Raw genomic sequence first — 23,253 nt, forward strand, 5'->3', positions numbered from 1 at the left:
TTTTGAGTTTCACAGTGCGTTTGAAGTTAGTGTGTATATTTCATTTCACAAATAAGGTCTTTTTCTTGATTCTTGCTTGTTTTCTGTTTACACACGTTCTCCTATAATGAGCATAAATCTCCAAATCCTAAAAGCTGACTGTTAGCCAGTGAATGAAGTGAAAAGATGGAGAGACAGCAGCAGGGGGCGAGTCTTAAATCTTTTCAGTATGATAGATTATTTTACCACAGGAATAGTGATCTATAAACAAGAAAACCATCTTTGATCCACAGGCCATGGCATCTGTATTAAGAGTTTACAGCACACACACACACACACTCACACAGAGCTGATTTACATCAACCGTCCAGCAGCCGTCAGCCTCCCGCTGCTCTGGCAGCTATCTCTTTATCAGCTGCCTACGCATGCCTGCACTCCCTCACCATCCTTCCTCCTCTCGTACCTGATCATTCCTGGCCCAAAGATGGGAGGAGGGGACACCACTCAAACAGGGACGTGTCCCCCCATCCCCCAAACAAGCATCCTGAGTTACATCTCAATACTCCCTCTCATGAATTTACATGTATGACTGGCAGTCACACTGGGCCTTGCTGGGTTGTGTGCATTTTAACTGTTGCAAGTTGCCAATCAATAACCTTTGGAGGCATCAGAGTGTCATTTAAATCATTCCAACTCCTTCAATCACTAACTGCTAACATAAGAAAATAACAACCTTTTCCTTTTGGGGTCTCCTTTTTCTAAAAGTGAGTAAACTGACTATCCCTGACTAAGTGATATATTTTCTGGATATTTCATGTATTCAATACATAACAATATAAGAACAGAACAACTCATAAACTGAATAAATAACCCAATAGTGGACAAAAGAACTGCATGAAATGTGTAAAACAAGCAATTTGGATGAATTTGGAGCAAATTACTTCTTGTAAATATTGCAACAAAAAAGAGTTTTTCTTGATATTTTTCAGTAACATTTAAATAATACTGTCTGTATTATGTTCCTTGTCTTTTTTCTTCATTTTAACAAACATAGATACTTCATAGGCTTCTTTTTTGACAGATACAGTGTTTTCTTCTGTTAGCTCTTTGGTTGTGTTAACTTTGCACTCTTTCTAATACAGGATAAGGCTGTTTCACAAGGCGTGAACACTGTGGATATAGATTGTTTTCAATCATTGTACTTTTTAAAGATTTTTTTTGTCTTTTCGCCTTAATTCGATAAGTTAAGCATGAAACAAGGAGAGAGGGGGAAGACATGCAGCAAAAGGCAGCAGGTCGAATCAAACCTGCGACTGCTGCAGCAAGGATGCAGTCTCAGTACATGGGGCTCCTACTCTACTAAATAACAATTTCATTTACTTTTCCTCACAAAAATTACTAAAAATTCGAGGTGTAGGCCTACTGCATATTTTAAAAATAACATTTCATACACTCCTTTAAAATCATGAAGGCCTGGAGACCTCTCGGTGACGATTTGGCGACCCCTAGTGGGGGTTAAGAGAAGAGCTAAGAGTGACATTACATTATTAATATGGTATGGAAAAGCAGCATTCCACAAAAACAAAATCCCAACTCCAACACTGTGAATTTTATAATATGATTTCATGAATCTTTTATATAATGTCTACATACTCTTCAAACATATTACTCCAGTTGCACACTGACAATTATTTTTAAGTGAAACTAATGTCTTTTAATGGAATAAAGAGGACAATCCAATTAGTAGAAATGGGGTTTATTTATCCATCCTGTTAAAATAACAGAGGAGTACCCACATTGTGACTCTGTGGTGTTAGAGAGGAGGTTATTCTGGTTAAAACAGGTCATCAACTGGTTGGCTTTTTCCTTGAACATTGAAAAAAATTAGTAGGCAAAATTCTTACAATTTCTTACCCTACACAGCAAATCTGGGGTCTCTAAAGTAAGATGTTTACTGGGATATGTACTCAAAGTTAGAATGGAAAACTGAGGCTTACTGATTGTCATCGGCTAGTAATAAGAAAATATGAATATTAAATAGTGGAATGTTAAAGTTAAAGGAGCAACACATCTTATCTGCCAGTCACACTAATCTGATTGATAACTGAGCTTTCAGTATCCTCTAACTTCTCCTGCTAATGGAAGTCCAGCCTGATTGTCTTTGAATACATGTTAGCAGACAGACTCGACAAAAAAAGTGCGACTGAAATACACTTTTGATCTAGTGGCCTTGACTGTAGTGATAGCTGTTAGTATGGCAAACTCTTGAATTTTTGCAAGTCTATATCTTGAAATGTTTTTCAAGTATTTGCTTTCTTTTTTTCCTCACAGTATAATGTTGTGAACACTGTTTTCTTCATCAGTTTAAGGAATCTTTCCATCTTTGACAAAGAGCCCTATTCTGTCTTTTCCATCTCTCTTTAGTGCTTGTGTAATTTCCCCACCTCTTTTCTTCTTCTCCTCCTCTGGCTTGTCTGTCTCTCTCCCTCTCTTTCTTATTTCCTTTCATACTCCTTCTTGTGCCATTCGGTATTCAAAGACGCTTCCTCTTTCAGGGTAAGACTCATTCAAGCGCCTGCGCTTGGTCTGAGGTCTTGTGTTGGCGTCCTCCTCTTTCCCATATCCTCCTCCTCCAGGGGTGTAGAGGCAGAACGTGTCCTGTGGATTCAGAGGATATCTCAGTTTATACCAGGGGACTGTTCTTTACTTGCTAAATGGGAAGGGGATGGTGCAAACTGAGGGGTGGCACTTCAGATAATCTTTTAAGCACTACAGAGGGAGTTATGCTTTTGGAAGGAGGGGTATTCACCTTTGAATTGTGGTATTTTATTAACATTTTCAGAACCTTCAGAAGCCCCCAAACCTGCGAGTGGAGTTTAATGGCATGTTTTCTTTAAAAAAATGTAAAAATCGACAGTCCCTAACAGTTAGCTCATCGAGATTATAAAATGTCAAGGACTAACTAATGGGTATTCTGAATACTTTCAGGGTGCTTTAACTTATTTGAAATATAAAGCTATACAAAAGAAAAATACAAATGAAAAAAAGTTTAAAAAAATAAATACATTTCTTATGTGCCTCATTTCTACAAGATAGACACTATTTAATAACTGCAGAGAGATTTAGTATTTTATGGTTTCATATCTGAAGGCTTCTTAAGATTTTTACTTACATATTTAATAACAGAATCATTGTGATGTAAATAACACATTTATTAAAGTCAAAAAATTAAAGTCAGAGTAAAACATTTTTTTTCATGCAACATAACAAAATTCACTTTATCATTATGGTTACTACTTAATAGCATTTCTTTCACTCATGCACATTATGCAGTCTTACCCCGGGCTGAAGGCTGACACTGGTTTTGGCTCCCAGGTTGAGGACTCGTCCGTCTGCTCTGTGAAGCAGGTTCAGTCCTGCTGCACCGTCCTCACCCCCTGACCAACAGAGAGAGGGTGCAAATAGTGAAAGAAACAAGGATGCCAATAGCCACTAAGCAAAACAAAATAAAATAACATGAAAATGGCATCTGTGGACATTTGCAGTCAGCTTTAAACATGTTAAAGTTTACCCTGGAGGCCGTAGGGACGGGTGGATCGTCTCTCAGTCAGTACAGAAAGAACCACCTTGTTCCTGAATAGAAGTTTCCGCATCACACCGTCTCCACCGCAGTATTTTCCTGCACCTCCTGAGCCGGGCCGTAGAGAGAACTGCTCTAGAATGACCGGATATCTGAACACAGCAGACAGCAGTTGTTAAAAAATGTTGTTGATGTTAAAAATAAGAAAAGAAAAAAGGTGGTGAAAAGAGCCTTAAACTAAACTAAACTAAACTTAACTACACTAAAAATGCCAAGGGAACAAATGATTAAATGTGTTGCATGTGAAAACATGCTGAGAGGACTGAAGTGGAAAAATGATGCGGTTAAAGAACAGCGGGACAGCGTCAGTGGATGTAAAGTGCAAAACCCAGCACATCTGGCTCTTGTTCATAAATGTACAGATCTCATGCTGCTGTGATGTCCGTATCAAATACACTAAACAAAGCTTTGAATTATTAAAAAAAACATTATTATTAGTGGACACTAAAACTTGAACCCGTGCCTCTGAAGCTTAACCCCCCCCCCCATTTTTTTTTTTTTTTGCCTTTTATTCAATTTCTTTTCAGTCAGTTCACACGTGGCTCAGGCATATTTAGCAGTTCAATCAAATAACAAACAACGAAGGAGAAAAACCCAGAACACTGCAAAAAGTCATAAGAAAAACAAACAAAAAAAGACCATGCAGGACAAACTAAATACAGTTATATACATATATACATAAGAGGTATCGAAACAAAGTATAAAACAAAATTAAGTTTGACAAGTGTTCAGTGTTCAGTGTTTTCTCAGCTTTGCTCTCTTTCCATCTGTGTAATCTTTGAATATAACGTCCTACTTCTGTTTTTGAATTCTTGTATTTTTGGTGTCTTTTGAGTCCATTTACATTTATGAATGTAATATTTTTCATATAAAATAGACTCAAAATGCCTCATGTCTGACCTCTTCTCCAGAATCTCGGGGTCGGTGATGCGGGTGTTGGTCATGTGACTGTGAACTCCACTGCGCCCGTTCCAGCCTGGCCCTGCCCCTGCTCCCCCGGCAACCGTCTCATAGTAACCTACACTCTCACTGCCAAATGAAATGTTGTTCATGCAGCCCTGATGGAAAGAGGAACAACAATAAATAAGAAAGTAACACACACAAAAAAAAACAAATATAAAGTTTCAGAATCATTTGTCCTGTTGATCAATTTACTATGTTTTGTGCGTCATCACAACTCTCAAATTTAAGTAATTTGGCCACAACCTGAGATACATTTTTTTTGTAAATGTAAGGGAGACACTGAGATTGTCACACTGCTATTTTCTGGCGTTTTAAAGGTCACAGAAACAAAAATGAAACATCAGAATGTTTGTTTTCCTCACCTGCACTCATTTTATATCTTAACACATTTCAAAGACACTGACTATTTTTTTCATTTTATTTTGGTGGATTAAAACAATTTTTAAAGGTTTTTAAAAAATTAAAAAAAATGTTTATATTTCTAGTTAATCATTCATAATTATTAATAATTAACTAGCAATATGAACGGTCCACAAATCACCTAATTTTGGAAAATTCGTGCACATTTAAACCTTTTTATTTATTGCTGAGAACTTAACCAATTGAGACCTGAGCACAGTGGTCTGATTTCTATCAAAAGCGTATGCAACACGGGAGAAAATGACGCCGAGATTAGCAGAAAATTAGTACGAGACAACAAGTTACGAGACAAGTAATAAGACAATTACCTGAAAATAAATAAAGAAAAGAAAAATTAACCTCAAAAGTGCTACATTTATATCACACTTTTTAACACTATATACATAATACATAATTTAAACATTGATTTGTGGACATATTCCCCTAGTCTTTTTGACAGTTTTCTAATTCCCTCTCTCTCTCTCTCTGTCATTTTTTATTGCCACCTTTAACTAATTTCTTGCAACTTGTGGGACATTCCTTGCTGAGTTGCTCATTGCTTTTTTCCCTACCCAGTTTAAAAGGTTTAAATGCTTGTTAAAGGCGTCTGAATGCAGTACAGGTAAACACATGTCCATCCAGGTTCCAAAGGGTTAACCTTTTTTGTGCTGCAAACCGAATATTCCAGTCTCTCGTACAAATTCATTTTTTCTCACCTGCGAAGCGGCGCACACCTCAAACGCCTTAAAGATAACGTCAACCACTCTTTGGGACGTAAGTACATTTCCTCCAACCACAGCTGCATTCTGGGAAGGCTGCAGGATTGAGCCAGGGGGTATGATGACTTTGATTGGTGCAAGACAGCCCTGGATATGAAGAAAGGAAACACTGGATATATATGAGCTGTATGGAATTCGATTACGCTTTTGAATTTTAACTGTAGAAGAATCACTAAACAAACATTTGGTCAAACCCCTAAATTTCCTTAGACCCTCTCCTAGGTTCTAGAATACACGCCTTACCTGATTAAGGGGGATGTCCTGCCCGACCATGCAGCGCAGGCAGTAGATGAGGGCAGAGAGGGTGATGGCGCGCGGTGCGTTGCAGTTCCCCCAAACCTCTGTTCCCGTCCCTGTGAAGTCAAACACTGCGCTGCCCTGTGGTGAGGTTTTTTATAGAAATTAACCAACTCCTTGGGCAACACAAAATGTTTTGATCTTAAAGAGAAGATTCTTGGTGCTCACCTCTTCTTCATTAATCTGAACCCGCAGTCTGATTGCCGTCCCATCATCCATGAAATCCTCCGACTCCACCTCCAAGGAGCCGGTCTGTTGGCGTCTGCGGCGTGCAAAGTCTCTCAGCATGTCCCTCACTGCCAGCTCTGCATTACTCTGAAACATTAACACAAAGTCTGCTGTAGCACAACACCAGCAGTACTCATTACCTTCCACAATAAGAGTGTTTGTTTTTCTTTTACTCAGCTTCACTTGTAGCCACAGTCACCTGAATGTATCCCATGTAGGCCTGGACAACAGCTAACCCGTAGCTGTCAATCAATTCCCCCACCAGCTGGCTGCCTCTCCGATTGGCTGCCACCTGAGCCCGCAGGTCTGACAGGTTGTCATGGAGATTACGAGTCCCAGAGGAATCTGGGTACTGGGCCGGAGCCATCAGAGCTTCAGTTACAGCTGATATGGAGACAGAGGGAAAAGGCAAGAGAGGGAAAAAAAGCATTATGGGAAGTGAGAGTGAAGATAGTCGTGGGAATGTTAAATAAGATACCTGAAACAAACAGTGCAGGTTGATAAATGTTGATTAAGCTCCTTAGAGGACCATACTGGTGGTTATGCACGTGGCGGCTCATTCTGTGTGTACATAAATTCAAGATTACTGATGTTTCATAAAGCATACAGTAACTCTTTAGATAGATTTCTGACCTTCCCTGCAGCCACTTGTTTGCATTTTTCCTGATAAAGTGATATTATATTTGCATTGTAACACTGCTGCGAGTAGTTGCTATTTCAAAAGCTGACCTATATGGTGCATTCAATGACATTCTGATAAATGAGAATTAGTTAGTATGCTGCCTAGGGCTGCAAATCTTATTACCATTGTCAAATAATCTGAGGACTGTTTTTTCAAAATCAATCAATACGTTGTTTGTTGCATAAAATATTTGAAAATGTGCTATTTTTTTTACCCCAAAGCCCATAATAATGTCCTCAAATGTCTTGTTCTGTCCACTACCCAAAGATATTCAGTTTACTGTCATAAACATGACTTAAACTGATGAATCAATTATTACGAGTTGGCGATTAACTCTATAACTAACAGCTAACTGATTAATTGTTGCTGCTCTACTGCAGCCAAACAGTGTGGTTTTTAATGTGAGAAATTACCAAATTCTAAGTGTCTATTTCATGGCCTTAATTCTCGCTTTTTGTATGTTTTCCAAACAAAGTGTATTACCACTTAATTAACATAAAATACAGGCGACTCGGCACTCACAGTGGTACCCTTCTCAAATAAGATTGTGAGCTTTAGAAAATAAACAAAGGTTATAACATTACATATCAGCTATTTAAGGTTATTTAGTTTAAGTATGCATACATATACACATAAACAACACTTACAGCCATATATTTGTGAAAATACACAGCAAGAACTCTTTATCTTGACTTTGCGACAAGATACAGCTCTGTATGATCTCTGCTCCCTCCTCTCATCTGTCTCTCACATTCATTCCTGGTTCACCTTCTCCTCTCTTACCCTCCTCCTGGAAGACGCCACCAGTGACAAGTTTAAAGGAAGTGAAGACGGCCCCCTCCTGCAGAAGGGAGGTGGAGTGGGGGGGCATGGAGCCTGGAGTGATGCCTCCAATGTCAGCGTGGTGCCCCCTGCTGGCTACAAAGAACACTGGACTGCTGATTCCTTTCCTGAACACCTGAGGGCGAGAAAGGCAGGGGTATGCAGTGAGGAGAAACGTTTGATCATGAGGAGAGGAAGGATGCAGACACAGAGCTGCACGGACTGACCGGTGTGATGACTGTGAGGTCTGGGAGGTGGCTGCCTCCGGCACACGGATGGTTGCTGAGAATCACGTCACCTTCTTTCAGCTTGTTTCCCAAAGCTCTCATCTGCAGAGACGGAGAAGAAACATCCTTTTTGTCACGGTGGGGGGTTAATACTCGAGTGTCATTTTCTCGGCATGCTAGAGAAAATGTCAAGAAAACTACACTTGTATTTTTTGTTATTATTATAATAATAATATTAAATCTGTGTTTTTTGTGTTTTTAAGCTTTTTTTTTTTTTTTTTTTTTTTACCCTTTTCTCTTTGCCAAATTTCAGGCTATTCTATTGTAACTAAATTGTAACATGTAAACACTGTACAGGTCTCAAAAGTGGAACTATCTGCAGAAGCTTGTAAAATTAGACAAGCTAATCCCTTTTAATCAATTTAAATCCCTTTGACTGACTTGTAACAGTGTGAATGCAGGAGTTTTCTGTGAACTGATGTCGTCCCCAATGCTGATGTCCTTGTCCTTACTTATTGTAACCGTTGGATTCTTCTGTTGTTTTAGAACTTGTTCATTTATCCGGTATCTTTTGTGTGCCTCTGTTGATTTTGTGCAGTATAATCAGGGCGTTCTTGTAAAAGAACTTACTCTCGATGGTGTTTTCCTGTTAAATAAAGGTAAACACATAAAAAGAGGTACACTCTCTGCACCTGGTACTGCACAGTCTCCTGCATGGCCCCCAGGTGGACAGGGATGTGGGGTGCATTGGACACTAAACCACCGTCTGGTCCGAACACAGCACAGGAGAAGTCGAGACGTTCCTTGATGTTGGTGGAGATGGAGGTTCTCTGGAGAACTCGACCCATCTGTTCTGTAGAGGACGAGGCGCAGAAAACAACTGAGAAAGCTAATACAAAAAAATACAGAACATCTTACAGTGAACCAGGATTTACAAATCCCATACTCCTCTCAGAAGATGCTCATCATCCTCTGTTGGTTACCTGCTATGCTCATGAAGCGGTGGGAGAAGATGGAGAGCTGCACAGCGTTGAGTTCAGTGCCCAGGGCGCAGTGAGGGTCAGAGCCAACAGTCATACAAACATCGCCCCCCTCTGTCAGACGGGCCTCACAGCACGGCTCCACCAGGATGGTACTGGATAAATAAAAAGAAAAAAAATGTATACAAGCACAGATAATTAGATGGAGTATTTTTTTCAATTTACTTTTGAAAAGTATTTATTCATTTATTCTTAGGCACAGCACACTGATCAACTTCACTGATAATGTACCAGTGTTAACCAAAAGGCAAATTTTCAACTGTCGTCCTCGGCCTGATGTTAAATTAAGACAACAAATAAAACACAAAAAATTAAAAATTAAACACAGAGAAAATGCATGCAAGTATTTTAAAGACCAAATTCCAATCCAAAGTTTAGAAAGTACATTGAAAGTATCTGAGTTTGTGTCCACATATCCATAGAGGTAATGATGCAAAAAATAAAAACTGTACTTAAATTCAAAGGCATTATTTTACCATATTCAACAGATTTTAACATCCTGCCTTAAATATTTTTTTTAACATTACAGTATAATTAAGACCAAAATAAAATTATAATAATGAAAAAAGGGAAGTCCTAATCAAGTGTCTTTGGCCCTGATCCCTGATACTTATATTTATCTCCATGCAAATTTAGGTACATATGTTGTAGTGAAGCAAAACACCAAAGGGGAGTGAATCTAGAGTTGGCTTTTACTTTCATTTTCGCTGGTGAGAGTGTTTGCAAACAGTAAAAAATAATAGTATACCTTTTAATATTTACATATCTGACACATTGGAATAACAGCTGTAGCCTTTAAATTTAACACTAATATTTTTCACAAGCTACTTACTCTAAATAATGAAGGTTTATATGCTTAAATTACTGATATGACAGGAATTAAAAGTGTGTCCCGCAACTGACATGACGTGGTCAGTTAGAGATGATTCATCTCACGCTGTGGGAGTTGTCCTGAATCAGCCCAGATATGGATATTTAGAATCACACATATCTAAAAACAAAAATATAATGTTTCACTGGGGTTCATTTGAAAGCTAGTCATGGCGGTAAGGAGGAAAAAGCCTGCCTGTTCTTGTCAATGATGATGGCTGGTCCCTGGATGCTGTGACCACATGGCAGCTCCTCCCACAGATACACACTGGTGTCCAGGTAACCCTCCTCAAAGTAACACTTAGTCATCTACAGAGGAACAGACACACAATTGACACAATGTAAATGTTTTCAGAACAAAGAGTTTCTTTACGTTATAACAAATTCTTTATTTTCAAAAAATCTATTTCAGCATAATGTATATACTGTGTGTTTGTGAGAGGAAGAGAATTCAGTATTGATGAAAAAAGGGCATCAATACACACATCTCAGCTGCCTGTCAGCCGCAGCTCATCTAGACAAACAGTGGCTTGCGAATATTTTAAGTGTGCCGTGCGCAGCTGTCAGCAGAAACAGACAGTGAAAATGGTGTTTTGATAATTATATTTACTCTATACCACTTTTGCTTTCAGTTTAAAATACTGTCTCTGTCGCAGAGATGGGGATATACGAACTGTTTTACTCAAATTTTCCTGCTCCTGTTTCAAAATAAAAGTCCTCTGACAACATTTCTGTCAACAGAATCCCATCAGTTGTTGACACAAGGAATTTTATTGTGAAATATTTGCAGGACTGTATTGTTGACAATGCAGGAGCTTGCACAACTTTATAAATGAGTGGAATTTGTGCTTATAAATATATGAGCACATATATACAGTACTCGCAGCTGAAGGCAGCCCTGCAGCAGCATCACAGCCACGTCGCTGCCCGTGTGAACATCACGAGTGGGAAACACACTGCAGTTCGGTGAGGTTGCGTCACACATGCAGGACGCAAGCCAGTGTGTTTCTGGTGTTATGTAATGTTCTGCTGTATGTAACATATGTATAAGAGTCTGTGTACCGTGACTGGCTTGGCCTGTCCGCTCCCCGTCTTTGTTTTATACACCGACTTGATACCAGATTTCCCACAACCCCTCACTCTGATGTCATCAACCACAATGGGTCTGTCTGGAATAGTGAATCCAAACTCCTTCAGATAACTAAAAGGAAGAAAAAAAACAGAGCAGGCGGAAGAATGAATATAAAGTGACTAATGTTAGAGGAACATTAGAAGCATGAAGTAGTGTAAACAAACGTCAGCTCCAAAGTTTACTGAGCTTATCTCCTATGGAGAAATGACACATTAACTTGATGCTGTGTTTGCATATGCAATGTAAACACCAAGGAGCAAAAGTGTCAGGGGCAATGATTCATCCACTCATGGGTGAATAAATGCTCGAGGCAATAGCACAGTGCGTGAATAAATTTACAAATCATCTGGCAAATGAGTAAACAAAGAGCTAACCGCTTGGTGAAGGCGCTGCGGAAGTCTCCGGCGAGACAGGACTGGGCGTTGCTGGGGAAACCAGCAGCATTGACCATGAGAGCGCAGTCAGTGCCCTTGTAGCGCAGGTGAAGGAAAACCTCAGTGCTTATCTGACCGCTGAAGACAAGAAACACAAAGCTGCGTTATTGTACTATTACTTGTTAAGCTTTTAGTGATGATAACAGTGAAACGGCACAGTTTGACGGGCATTAAGTTAATCCCAAACAACACAGTGTTTTGTGAAGGCTGACCTGGTGAATCCACGTGCACAAAGTGTATCACGGCAACGTTTTGAGAGCTGCTCCACCCTCCGATCAAGCTCGCTGAAAGAGTGTTGTTCGTACTGCAGCGAACACGGCTCCTGTACCTCCTCCACCACATCAGCCAGAGCCAGGCCGTAGGCTGAGAGCACGCCGCTGTACCTGCAACACACACACGGTTCCTACAGCTTAAAGCAACTTAGATTTAAGGCTTTTTAAGACTTTTTAATGCCACTCGAAATAAAGGAACAATTTTGAGAGGCAGAAAAACACCACAGTCAGATGTACAATTTTGGTGAAATGTTACCTGTATCATAAAATCTGATTTTTTTTCTTATGTTGGAGACAAGGAGAGAACTGAACTGGGAAATACCTGCTGTTTGTTTGCAAGTTTTTCCGGGGGCGATTTTGTGTTTCTTACTCACACAACTTACACAAACTATAACTCTTACTTGTGTATGAAGACAGTCTTCATCCCCAGCGCTCGGGCGATAGCACACGCATGTTGTCCACCTGCACCCCCGAAACACGCCAACACATGCTGAGATGTATCATGGCCCTTCGCCTATGGGGGGTTTGAGAGTTAGGGGAAGAGTGAGAGAGCGACAGAGATGAGAGAGAGAAATGGAAAAAAAAACTATTTTAAGTGTCTGACACATATGAACAAATCTTTCTATTTTCACCAAGCTGGAGCTAAGACTCTGAAACCCCAAATACCTGTGTCAGAGCTCTGATTGGCCGGCACATGGCCTCATTTGCCACACGAATGAATCCCATAGCAACCTCCTCCACACTCATCTCTGACGGGCTATTGTGTGAGTGGTTGGCCCCGTTTGTGCTGACCTGTGACTGAAAGCATAAAAACATATTTTAGCCTTCCACTCCCTTAGAGAAAGAATTAAAGATCTGACACTCTGCTAAAGGGATAGTTCACCCTGTAACGTTAGTTAGCTCAGTGTTGCTAGGTGAGCTAGAAGTATGCACGTTTCCTTTTGTGCTTCAATACGGTTGGTGGGTGCAGTGTGGTAGAAAGAAAAGTTACAAAATGAAACTGCTTAAAACAAGGCCTGTGGATAATTTTGAGTAGGGGTAGCAGGTTATTATTTCTAGAGAGACGTTGCTTTTGAGGTTTTTTTTATGTGTTTTTTTTAGTGCTTTGACCTCCATAAGCCGAGTGCCATCTAGTTTCACTATATTAGAGCAAAGGCAGACATCTCTACCGTCAAAACTCTACAATTCACACCAAAATAATCTAGACTGATAAAACCAATTTCGTTTTGATTTTAAGGTGAACTCTCCCTTTGATATCTCAGTAAATATTAGTGCCTGTGACTGGTTTGAAGACAAGAAGAGGTTAATCTCCTGGCTCAGATGACGGAAATGCTTCATGGTTTCTTCCAGTGACAGTGGTTCATTCTCTCCTGGCCCAAAGATCTTTGGGAAGAAGGAAGGGAGGAGTCGACCCAGGGCTAAGTTAGCGTCGGTCACGGTCAGAGGGCCACCTAGAAAAATCCCACAGGAAATTACTTTTTTTTTCATACTCATGCTGTATTAAGTGCTCAAAGGCCTTTGTGTATGATGCTTCAATAGAAGGTTTAGTCTTAAATTTTATAATATTTCATGTAATTCTCTAAGAAATGTGAAAGCACTGAAGAAAGTTTTGTATGAAATAGAGCCAAATGCTCCCACAGGGACATCCGCAATGAGGTCAGACTCATGTTTCTTTTTGTTAGCACACACCACAACTCCAACTGAGAGTCGAGTGAGTCAAGCTTCAGTTATATCATCTAAAAACTTGGAATTGCACCAATTTCCAGCCTTCATGCAGATTATAAATCAGAAAAAGGGGGTGGGGAACAGGACATGAGAACACAGAGAATCCATATGTGTGTGTGTAGATTTTTGTCCGACAGCATGGAGGATGGATAAGCTGGAATTGATTATTAAGAGAAACGAATAGCAGTGGGTAAAGTAAAGTAGAAATGTACAGTTTATCTACCAGGCTGTGGAAACAAGAAATCACAATAATGTATTGAAAGAAATTAAGATGAGAAAAACAGAAGAAAAGGGAGTCAAGGTGGAGGAAACACAAACAGTCGGTTACCTTTTCTGTAGCAGGCAGGTCCTGGATGTGCACCTGCAGACTCAGGCCCAACCACAAACATCCCTGATCTGAGGAGGAAGAAAAAAAAAGAAAAACAGGAAAAAATTGTTAAAATGAAAACTTAAGAAACTGAATGCAGATAAGTAGAAAGAGTGTCATGTCTTCGAGAGCACAAGTGAATTGTCAAGATTAATTTTATCACATCAAACCTCAAACTTTTAAAGGCAGTACTACATCTGACAAATACTCAATAGTCATCCAATCAACTATTAAGCTTTCAGACACTTATGCATCCCCTTTTATATTACAGTATATGGACTGCTTTAAGTTGTCATTCTCAGTTACAAGAGAATCAAACATTTAGCAGAGATTTAGGTCTCATTTCAATGCACTTTTTCAGGCTGCAGTTCTAAACAAAACTCTGACAGATGTAACAAAGGACTTTTAATCTGAGAAGCACTGCACTTGGTAGATTTCTGTCATTCGTAACTGCAATTACAGTACTATGCAGATGTAGTGGCGCTTTCATAATCAGCGCAGCGCACTGGGGCACTGCCAAAACAAATATTATTGGGACATCATGAAATTGCACATAAATATCCTGGAATTCACATTATAAACACAGCTGAATATGTGTAACAATGTGCCAACAGTTTATGCATAATTGTAATTTTTTTGCAAATCATGTAATTATGAGAACTCTTAAAATACATTGTTTGTAAAAAAAAGTGTTTTTTGAGCTTGTTGAAGGCTCAGTGCACATGAACAGGATGGTACCATGTCTGCCTCACCGTGAGCCAGGAAAAACCCTAGCTTTTTGGTCACTTCACTCATTCTTGACCAAAACACCCAGTAAAAGCTGGAGTACAGAACTTTTGTCTACCTCCTCTGGAGTGACTACACAAACACAGTTTATGACTCATGCATTTTTTTATCTGGAGCATCCACACCTTCACTATGGTCTCTCCCTCTTCTTGCCCATCTAGCTCTGACTGGCTGAAGTAAAATGCATCACTTCCAGTGCACCAGCATCATATCCAGAGACTGCAACTCTGGTATAATACAAAAAACAGAGAGCTTCCCCTTGTGGTGATAAGCTTTATTAGCATTGTGTGAGCTCATTTGGGCTTGAATGTAATAGACTAGAATAGATTTATATGATCATTTAAAAGTCCCACAGTCCAGCTTGTTTGTATTTCTGCAAATCACATTCAATATTGTTTTTTCCTATTTCTTCACTTTTACACTGCTCTTATGCTCACCGCAGGAGGACTGCATCCTGCCATTGTAAACTTCAAATAACCAGGCAGAATCAAATCACAATTTGAGCAAACCATTTCCAAAACTAGTCCTGAAGAGTTTGTATTAACAAAGTGATTTTGGTGCATCAAGGAGGCCCACTCCAGCGATTTAGCATTGTACTCCTATAACATTGTTATGCTAGTGGCAGATGATGTAGCCCTGAGCCTGCAGCAGAGATTAGGCACTACAGAGGTCGAGTAAACTCACTTTTTCTAACTTTATCCTACAGATTGTTTTTCCCATTTGCAAACTTGAAGACTTCTGCCCCAACCAATGCTGACTCAGAGGTAATTATTTAAAGCAAGACACAAAAGGCTTTATACAACTCAATAGTCAAAGTCACACACAAATCTGTTTATCATAAGACAGGTCAAGACTGCTGACTAACAGACCTGAAGAAGAGACGTGATCCTCCGCCTGCAGCTACAGTGTTGATGTCCAGCTGAGGTGCCTGCAGGGTGACTCCAGCTGTGGTAGCCTCAAACACATGTTCATACTGGCCAGCATACCGACTTACATCAGTGGATGTTCCTGCAGAGAGAGACGAGACAGAGGCAGTCAGGAAGTATGAAAAGCAGAAGTCTGTAAAAGTGACCAGTTCTCCTGCAGCAAACACAGAAAGATATTTTATGCCTTCTTTTTTAATCTGTAATGATCTATGCACTTAAAATCATTTATAACAAAAAAGATATTTCACACAAAAAACGTGTGACATCACATGTAATAAACATAGTACAAGACAATTTAGATGGACAATAAATTGTGCTACAAAGAACTACAAAAAAATAGTAAGAAGTGCCCAACATAGTCTGTAAATTCAGTACGGCATTCCCCTTACTCACCCCCCATGTCAAAGCCAATCACAGGCTTTTCCGCCATTTGACTGTATGAAGTGATGGCGTATCCCACCACACCCCCCGCTGGACCAGACAGAATGGCCCGTGAACCGCAGAACTGGTCCATGGGAGTCAGACCGCCATCCGACTGCATGAACAATACGTCCACATCCTGAGGACAGAGTGAAATAAGGATGGAGGTGATGATTTTGGTGACTACATGGACACTAATATTACACTATTATTCAGAATATGACAATTTTTCAAATTTGATTCTGGTAATGTAATCAACATCAAACTACTGAGATGAAATATTTTCTTTTTCAGAATAAGGGCAAAAATGGGAATATTTTCTGCATGTAAATGTAGTCCATGTTCAGCTGAAACAGGGTCTTTAACTGAAGCTACTGGAACACATATTAATGTAGGAAACACACCTTCAGGCCACCCTTGAACCCAGAGGTAAAGCCTTTTAAATACTGATGAATTTTGGGTGTGAGGTAGGCATCGGCACAGACTGTGTAACCCCGAGGCACTGCCCGCACCATGGGCATGACCTCGCTGGACAGAGACACCTGGGTGAAGCCCAGTCGGCGTGCCAGGGTGCCCACTGCTTTCTCATGATCGGACCATCTGAGAGAGAGCGAAAGAGTGAGTGAGGTGGAGCTGGAATGTCAAACACACAGCTCTTATATAATTTCAACTCTGCTCTAAAGTCTATTGTGTCCAAACTTTAAAGCTTAGTCTGTGACATGTGAGAGGAAGCTGAATTGTTGGTCAACAGCTCGTTTCCTGAAAGTGTCTTTTCATCGCAGTCCAATCCATCTGCTTTGATCGCTGTCACTACTTGGAACTAGAGTGAATAAAAGGCAACAACATTGAAAGTGTGAATGGATTTTGAGGAATACTTAGCAAGACATTGAGTTAAGTGAGACTGAATGGAAAGAAAAATATGAACTTTCACCCAGTAAACCACCTGTGTTACACACACAATAGAAACAGGCTATCGGACACCCCTGACACGTTTAGTGTACATACCACTACTCCCACAGAGACAGAGAGACTCAGAGCAAGACTTGCATAACTGAGTATACAGTGAAAATAAGATAAAAAAACTAAATAGTTCAACGGTAAAGTAAAAATACAATCTGTTCCTGGGTTGGAGCGATGGCCTGGGAATGAAAGAAAGCTAATCAAAGAAAAAGAGACCAAACTATCAGATTATAATCTTGAGTAAATACTTCTCTTTTTTGCCCTCAAGGTACAAAAACAAGCTGTACTACTGACGTGTAGGAGTGCAGCAGAAGGACGGCGAGACTGGTGATGCCGCGGGACAGAACTCCTCTGAGGTCCTTTTCGACTTGCTGCAGATCGAGCTCCCTCCACACCTCCAGAGAATCCCCTGTACTGCCTGAGGGCCACCAGCACACACAGATTACCAGGATTATTTAAGGCATTCAGGCAATGCTCGAGTGTGTGCAAGCAGACTGAGTTTACATTCCTAAATTTACAACAAAAAATAACAGGATGTTGCCTTGGTTATACTGCCGTCACCACTACAGTATTAAGAGGAGACAGAATAAAAGCTGAGGAGAACTAAAGATATTTGCAAGTACAGGTAGAGGTGCAATAATTACAAAGATATGTACAATGTAAAAAAAAAATGGAAGTTTGCTTTTTTGTATTTGTGCATATCATCTACAAAATCGGTCACACAAAGTAAGAAAGAATGCATGATTGAACGTGAGCAGTAAAACAGGATTTACAGCATCACAGAGCTGCTAATGCTGACTGTAGACTCTTTGGCTTTTGTGCTGGAACTTTGTCAAGTGGCAAAAGTAAGTGCAATTACTGATATAAAAAACTGTCTATGAACTGCTTTATATAGTAACAAAGTTCAACAAAAGCCATCCTGTGAGGCTCTGTGAGGCTGTACTTAATGTACGTATAGTGGTGACTTTAGTGAAATGCTAGTGTAAGCATGTTCACAATGTCATTACTAACATGCTGATGCTTGTCAGGGATAACATTTACCATGTTCACCCTCATATGTTAGCGTGTTAGCATGCTAACAATAGCAAATTAGCGATAAACACAAAGACTGATGGGATTGCAATGAGTTTAGCAAGTATTTAGTCATAAACAACAAGAACAAGCTTGTGACTTGTTACAAACGTGAAGTCTTATGACTCTTTTATAAGAGAACAAAGTAGCTGTATTTCGCACCTGTGACAACACGTTTGGGATCTTTTCTGTCCAGCTGGCAGCCATCTTGCCTGAGAACAACTCGCTCATCCACCTCTATGACCTCTTCATACAACACATCAGGAACCGCCACCTCCTGTACACACACACACACACACACACACACACACACACACACACAAGCATAGATATAGAGTTAAGGAGGGGGGCGCAGGGGACACGTCCCCCCTCAATATTTATAACATGAGAGTAAATTGGTGCATAAAAATTCAAGAGAATGCAGGAAATCAAGTGTTTGATACTAAAAATTTTAAGTGGAGGACCCTGGAAATTCTCATTTCATCTGTTTACCTCCCAATATTGAAACACAGCCTACACCCTTGCATGCGAGGTATATGAAGTCAAAGCAGGTGTCCTTACATGAGAACATATGACCAACAGTGCATGCCTGTTATACACAGATAAGAGAAAACGTAACATATTGCAACACGCCTGCCGGCCGTTGGGTTTCTTATAGCTTGCTCTGCAGCAAAGCATCAACATCATAGATAAGTGACCATTTAAACCATCAATGGTACAACTGGTATGAGGGCAAACTCCAGGACTTGCCCTCTGTTTCAGCAACACAAAAAAATGTCTAAATATGGGCTGTGTTCCAAACCGCCTACTACATACAACTGCCTAACACAGTATGCAGCTGTGCATTCTCTGTTTGTTGGTAGTATGCAGTATAAGATTTTTTAAAAATGATTTATTTTGCAGTATGCTAGGCCAGGCTTTGCCAGTTTCTGGTTTTGAAATGCAGAAGCAAACAATAGCACAGCTGCAGCAAAACAACACTCCTGTATAGCACAACCTTGTGCTAAAAAAACAGAGGAATAGACAGAGAGCAAGACGGTAATCACTGGTTACAGTCCGTAATGTGGCACGAAGAAGACGAAGGAAAGATGCCAACAGGACAAACGTTTTGGCTATCATATGAATATGAATCTTATTTCAGTACTTGTAAAGCTTCTTTAGGGTTAGCTAAGGTTAAGTAAAGCAGTTAACTTAGGCTTTTTACGTGACATACTGTCGAGTAAGTCAATAAATAAAACAAACATTTCGGTTAAGATGAAGTCAAAGGGGTAGATGCACTGCTGGGTCTTCTGTAGTGGTCGCATACAGGTTCTTTTTGGATGCTTCAGGTGTTTATCCCATCTCTTGAAGGGTTAATCGCATGGGTGAAGTACACTGTTAATCAAAAAAATATAAAATGATCATGGCACAATGTGGGGTTTGTGCAAAAATTAAAATGCCTTTATTTTACAGGGCAAATCAGATTAAAATGATAACATTTATTAAGATTTTCATTCATTTATTTTGGGTTTTGCTGTCCACCATTTAAGTAATGACCAGCTTGTGTGACTGTTTCAGCACTTCGGCAAGGTTATTTGGTCCTTTACCCACTGGAGATTGTATTTTTGGTATACTGCAGACTTTGCCTTTGTTTGCTTACTGCATACTATATATACTGTATATGTACTGCTAGTATAGATGGTGGTTTTGAATGCAGCCCTTGTGCTGCAGGAACACTAGGCCCGTACCCAGGCTACTAATGAACATCACATTAAGTACAGCCAAAAAGGCATTGTGGGAAGCTGTGGTTAACAGGTTGGAAAAATGCACTTCTCAGAGCCAAGTAATTCATCTGTGGTTTTTTCACAAGCTGGCTTTTCAGTTAACATGTCACATGTGTCTATACTCGCTTTATCTTTTGCTTTTAAACATTCATAAATACATATAGATATTCGCAGGTTAAGAAAAACAAGTGCCACCAACCAGATCAAACAGTTTTGGCCTGGCCTGTGTGCCAATGTGCAGCAAGTCCTTGAAGCCCCGTGTGACCAGCAGCGCTGTCCTCTCCCCCTCTCTCTCCAGTAGTGCGTTGGTTGCCACTGTGGTGCCCATTCTGATCCAGCCAATCAGAGAGGTGTCTACAGGCTGGTCTCGCGGAAAGACCCGCCCCGTTTCCTGTCGATAAATTTACACAAATATTATACAATATGCTGTTCATACACAGGATGTAGAGATGTCACTGTGGCTATATGTGAAATGAAATATGACTCCATATGTTCTCTTTTTGTCTTTAATGCTGTCTCTGACTGCTGTCTGATCCTGTTTAATCACTTTATAGACACAATAAAGCAATATTTACCTCAATTATTTACCTAGAACTCCTGCTTCACATTGTTTTTGTTTCACTGTTGATTCAATGAGCTAACGTGACACAAAAGTTTCCATTTTCACTCTGATTAATAAAAGCTACATGAATCACTACAACATACATTCATCTACCACCACTGGGCAGTATACAGACAGGATCACATTTCATGCCAGTGACAACATGTACAGTGCATCTATTTGTATGTACAGCCACTGCTTTTTTAAAACTAGGAATGCATGCTCCTTTTCAGCTACAGCCTGATTTACAATGGTAATGTTACACTCGAGTGGAATTAAGTTTAATGTGCATGAGCACAGGACTTCCATGTCAAATCAGCTATCTAGAAAATCTGGAGCTCAACCACACTTTGATCGATGAGTAATTCCAAAAAAACTCTTTGTATAAATGGAATATTAACTACTGCTAATATTTCATCCATCTATTACATCATGTTACCTCTTCCAGGACTCTGCGGATCCCCTCAGTGGGAGCGTCTTTGTAGTTCTGGGGGTCCCGGGACAGCAGTTTCAGGACTCTCTCTCGACCATCAGGCAGCCGTGCAAACACATCGGTGAAGGTGCCACCCCGGTCGATGGCAAAGTCGAATTTCCCTTTAGTCTCAGCCATACTGAAGAAAGAGAAGAGCTGCTCCTGAGTCTGTGAATAACTGAAGCCACAGAGGGTTAGACAGAGGGAGAGATTATCCACTCAGGAAGACTGTACTGATAACAGCTGAGATACACGTTCATTCATAAAATCAATACAATGACACAACTACTTTGCTACCAAACAAATTTCATTCACTGATGTGACTTAACTTTATACCTGGTGCTAATCTTTCTATTTCAAGTTTTACTTGTTTATATCAAATAAAAACACATTTATTGGCAATTGTGAACAACATATGGATTGGAAATAAGAATTTTCCTTAATCGATAACTGGTCAAATTAACGACTGAATCGAATAATTATTATTTTTTTAAAAAACAAACAAACGTCAAACAATACAAAATGTGTTTTTTCCTTAATCAAAGCTAAAAGCAACATATTGCGTATCCCTTGAAAGCATTGCCTCTCCATAATATCGATAGGCACTTCGAAAAGCAATGAGTGGCAAAAATAGCACTTTTAGAGAACGAAAGTTGATGGAGCACAAATGCCCCAAGTGGTTACATTGAAGCTTATCTTTTACATGTCAAGATTGGGAGTTTAAATATGTTTTTCAGTCAATATATTGCATGTTTTCACAGATGTAGATGCAATTTTAAAGGGATATTGTATCACCACAAAAGGTGCAAAACCAAAAGGAGCCCTGCAGGAATATCAATGAACCAGACGGCGGACACCAGTAGTCTAAGGTTATCATAACCGCGCAACAGATTCTGCAGTATTAGATCATTTTTTGGGGTTTTGCAGAGACAATAAGCATTGACATTATGGATAAATGAATTGCACTGTCATTGCAATCGACATTTGCGCTTAACTAAATGCTTTAAAGGTCAGCAGCTATGCACGCAGCGGCCACAACCCAGTCTTTGTGCAGAGGAGCATGCATGTGCCGAATTCGAGGCAACGAAGCTAAAGATTTGAACAATCTGACGGTAAATGATATCTTTACTCACCTGTCCGCCGCTACTTCACTTTCAGTGTGTTAAGCTTTGATAATCCGTTTGCGAACAAATTCTCCTCCCCTTTACCTCACGTCTCTGCCAACAAGTCAAAGCTGTTTCCATGTGCTGCTGCCTGAAGGTTTAAACCCCGCCCCCCTGCGAGGAGCCGGTGTTATGTTGAAGACTGCCTCCCCTGCGATCTGTTTCTCCCTGCCTAAACCTGAGCCTAAACCTGAGCCTAACACCTGAGCCTACATCTGACCCTAAAACCTGAGCCTCAACCTGAGCCAAACCCTCTAAGGAACTGTACTTTATTTATCAGAAAAGGAGACAGGGGGGTGATTTTGTTTATTTGTGGATGTTTTTTTTTTTTTTTATCTTGACCCTCCTCTAAGCTCTTTTGTCTGGCTTAATCAGTCACCCTCCCTCCACCATAAATAACTTTTTATTTTTAATTCAACACCTAATATGGGGCATATTGGTGCTAATGCAACTAGCAAACAGCATGGGCAATATTTCTCACTAAAACAAGCAAATCTTCCTTAAAATGATGTTTTAAAGGACCGTCAGGAATTTTGTTTTAGTTTTTACACTTCCTGGCTGTGATGAAGATTTTGAAAGATTTTGATTTCGAATGATGAGTCAATATAATGACAATTAAGGACTTATTTTTAAATATGTGAATTAAATGCCTTTTAAGGCTTTTTAAAGCTCTATAGGAACCCTTGTTTATTGTGCACATGTTCTAAATATTGTTGGGGACAAGTCTCCCTGTGTCCCCTCTGAAATCTACACTTCTGCTGACATCTGTTGACAGTTTTCTGGTAGTACAATGACACTGAGTAATTTCAGCTGTCCTCATATTTAATGATACGAACACAGTTTTTCAATAAACACGGAGAGCGCTAAACATTTTACATTTACATTTAGAAAAAAAAAAAAACTCCTCCATTGTGATAACAATGACCTCTGTGGCCTAGTTTTAGAAGTGGCTCATTGTATCGTGTATGATGCTCTAATGTCTTATCTATTCTCACGGTAAGTCTTACCTCCCACATTTCTGAGTAGTGTGCAACTGTGTGTGTGTTTCATTAAAATCTCACATTCTGAACTGAACTCTGCTTCACGGCAATTTGTTCTCCAAGCTTGTCTGCTTCTAGAATTAACACCAATAAGGGGGAAGCCAGTAAATAATACACTTTAGGATACAAATCACGGAACAATGTTGATCTGATTCTTTTGTTTTTTCAGCCGTCAGCATATGACCTCCATCTGCC

At 39.9% G+C, this 23,253-nt stretch overlaps 1 protein-coding gene across 2 annotated transcripts; it reads right to left on the reverse strand.

Moving 5' to 3' along the window:
• Positions 1 to 1,719: 1,719 nt before the first annotated feature.
• oplah (5-oxoprolinase, ATP-hydrolysing) lies at positions 1,720 to 22,163 on the reverse strand. 2 transcript variants are annotated; one of them, XM_088071697.1, is made up of 28 exons: positions 21,989 to 22,163; positions 20,823 to 20,994; positions 19,982 to 20,173; positions 18,182 to 18,296; positions 17,243 to 17,366; positions 16,393 to 16,588; positions 15,962 to 16,127; positions 15,512 to 15,650; positions 13,818 to 13,885; positions 13,040 to 13,215; positions 12,431 to 12,562; positions 12,166 to 12,278; positions 11,705 to 11,875; positions 11,433 to 11,570; positions 10,989 to 11,127; positions 10,123 to 10,235; positions 9,000 to 9,151; positions 8,709 to 8,869; positions 8,017 to 8,118; positions 7,751 to 7,925; positions 6,485 to 6,669; positions 6,226 to 6,372; positions 6,004 to 6,138; positions 5,698 to 5,847; positions 4,520 to 4,677; positions 3,551 to 3,711; positions 3,319 to 3,416; positions 1,720 to 2,637 (listed from the first exon to the last, which is right to left on the reverse strand). In XM_088071697.1, exons 2-28 carry the CDS (start codon positions 20,991 to 20,993, stop codon positions 2,485 to 2,487), a joined length of 3,930 nt encoding a protein of 1,309 aa, XP_087927823.1. In that variant the 5' UTR covers position 20,994; positions 21,989 to 22,163; the 3' UTR covers positions 1,720 to 2,484. The 2 variants fall into 2 exon arrangements, with proteins under 2 accessions (XP_087927823.1, XP_042366851.2); XM_042510917.2 differs by having other exon boundaries at positions 20,823 to 21,033; positions 21,989 to 22,162.
• Positions 22,164 to 23,253: the final 1,090 nt, after the last annotated feature.

The sequence above is a fragment of the Plectropomus leopardus genome, chromosome 21 (genome assembly GCF_026936395.1).
Source record: "Plectropomus leopardus strain MGB_pleo_1.0 chromosome 21, ASM2693639v1, whole genome shotgun sequence".
Classification (NCBI taxonomy): domain Eukaryota; kingdom Metazoa; phylum Chordata; class Actinopteri; order Perciformes; family Serranidae; genus Plectropomus; species Plectropomus leopardus.

Bases quoted from the DNA above. Each gene is read 5' to 3' on its own strand.
- oplah (XM_088071697.1), bottom strand. From the start codon at position 20,993: ATGGCTGAGACTAAAGGGAAATTCGACTTTGCCATCGACCGGGGTGGC. The intron at 16,589-17,242 runs GTCAGTAGTACA...GCTCTCTCTCAG, and splicing joins CTTCTGCTGCACTCCTACAC to ATGGTCCGATCATGAGAAAG. The intron at 13,216-13,817 runs GTAACCGACTGT...GGATTTTTCTAG, and splicing joins ACCTGCCTGCTACAGAAAAG to GTGGCCCTCTGACCGTGACC.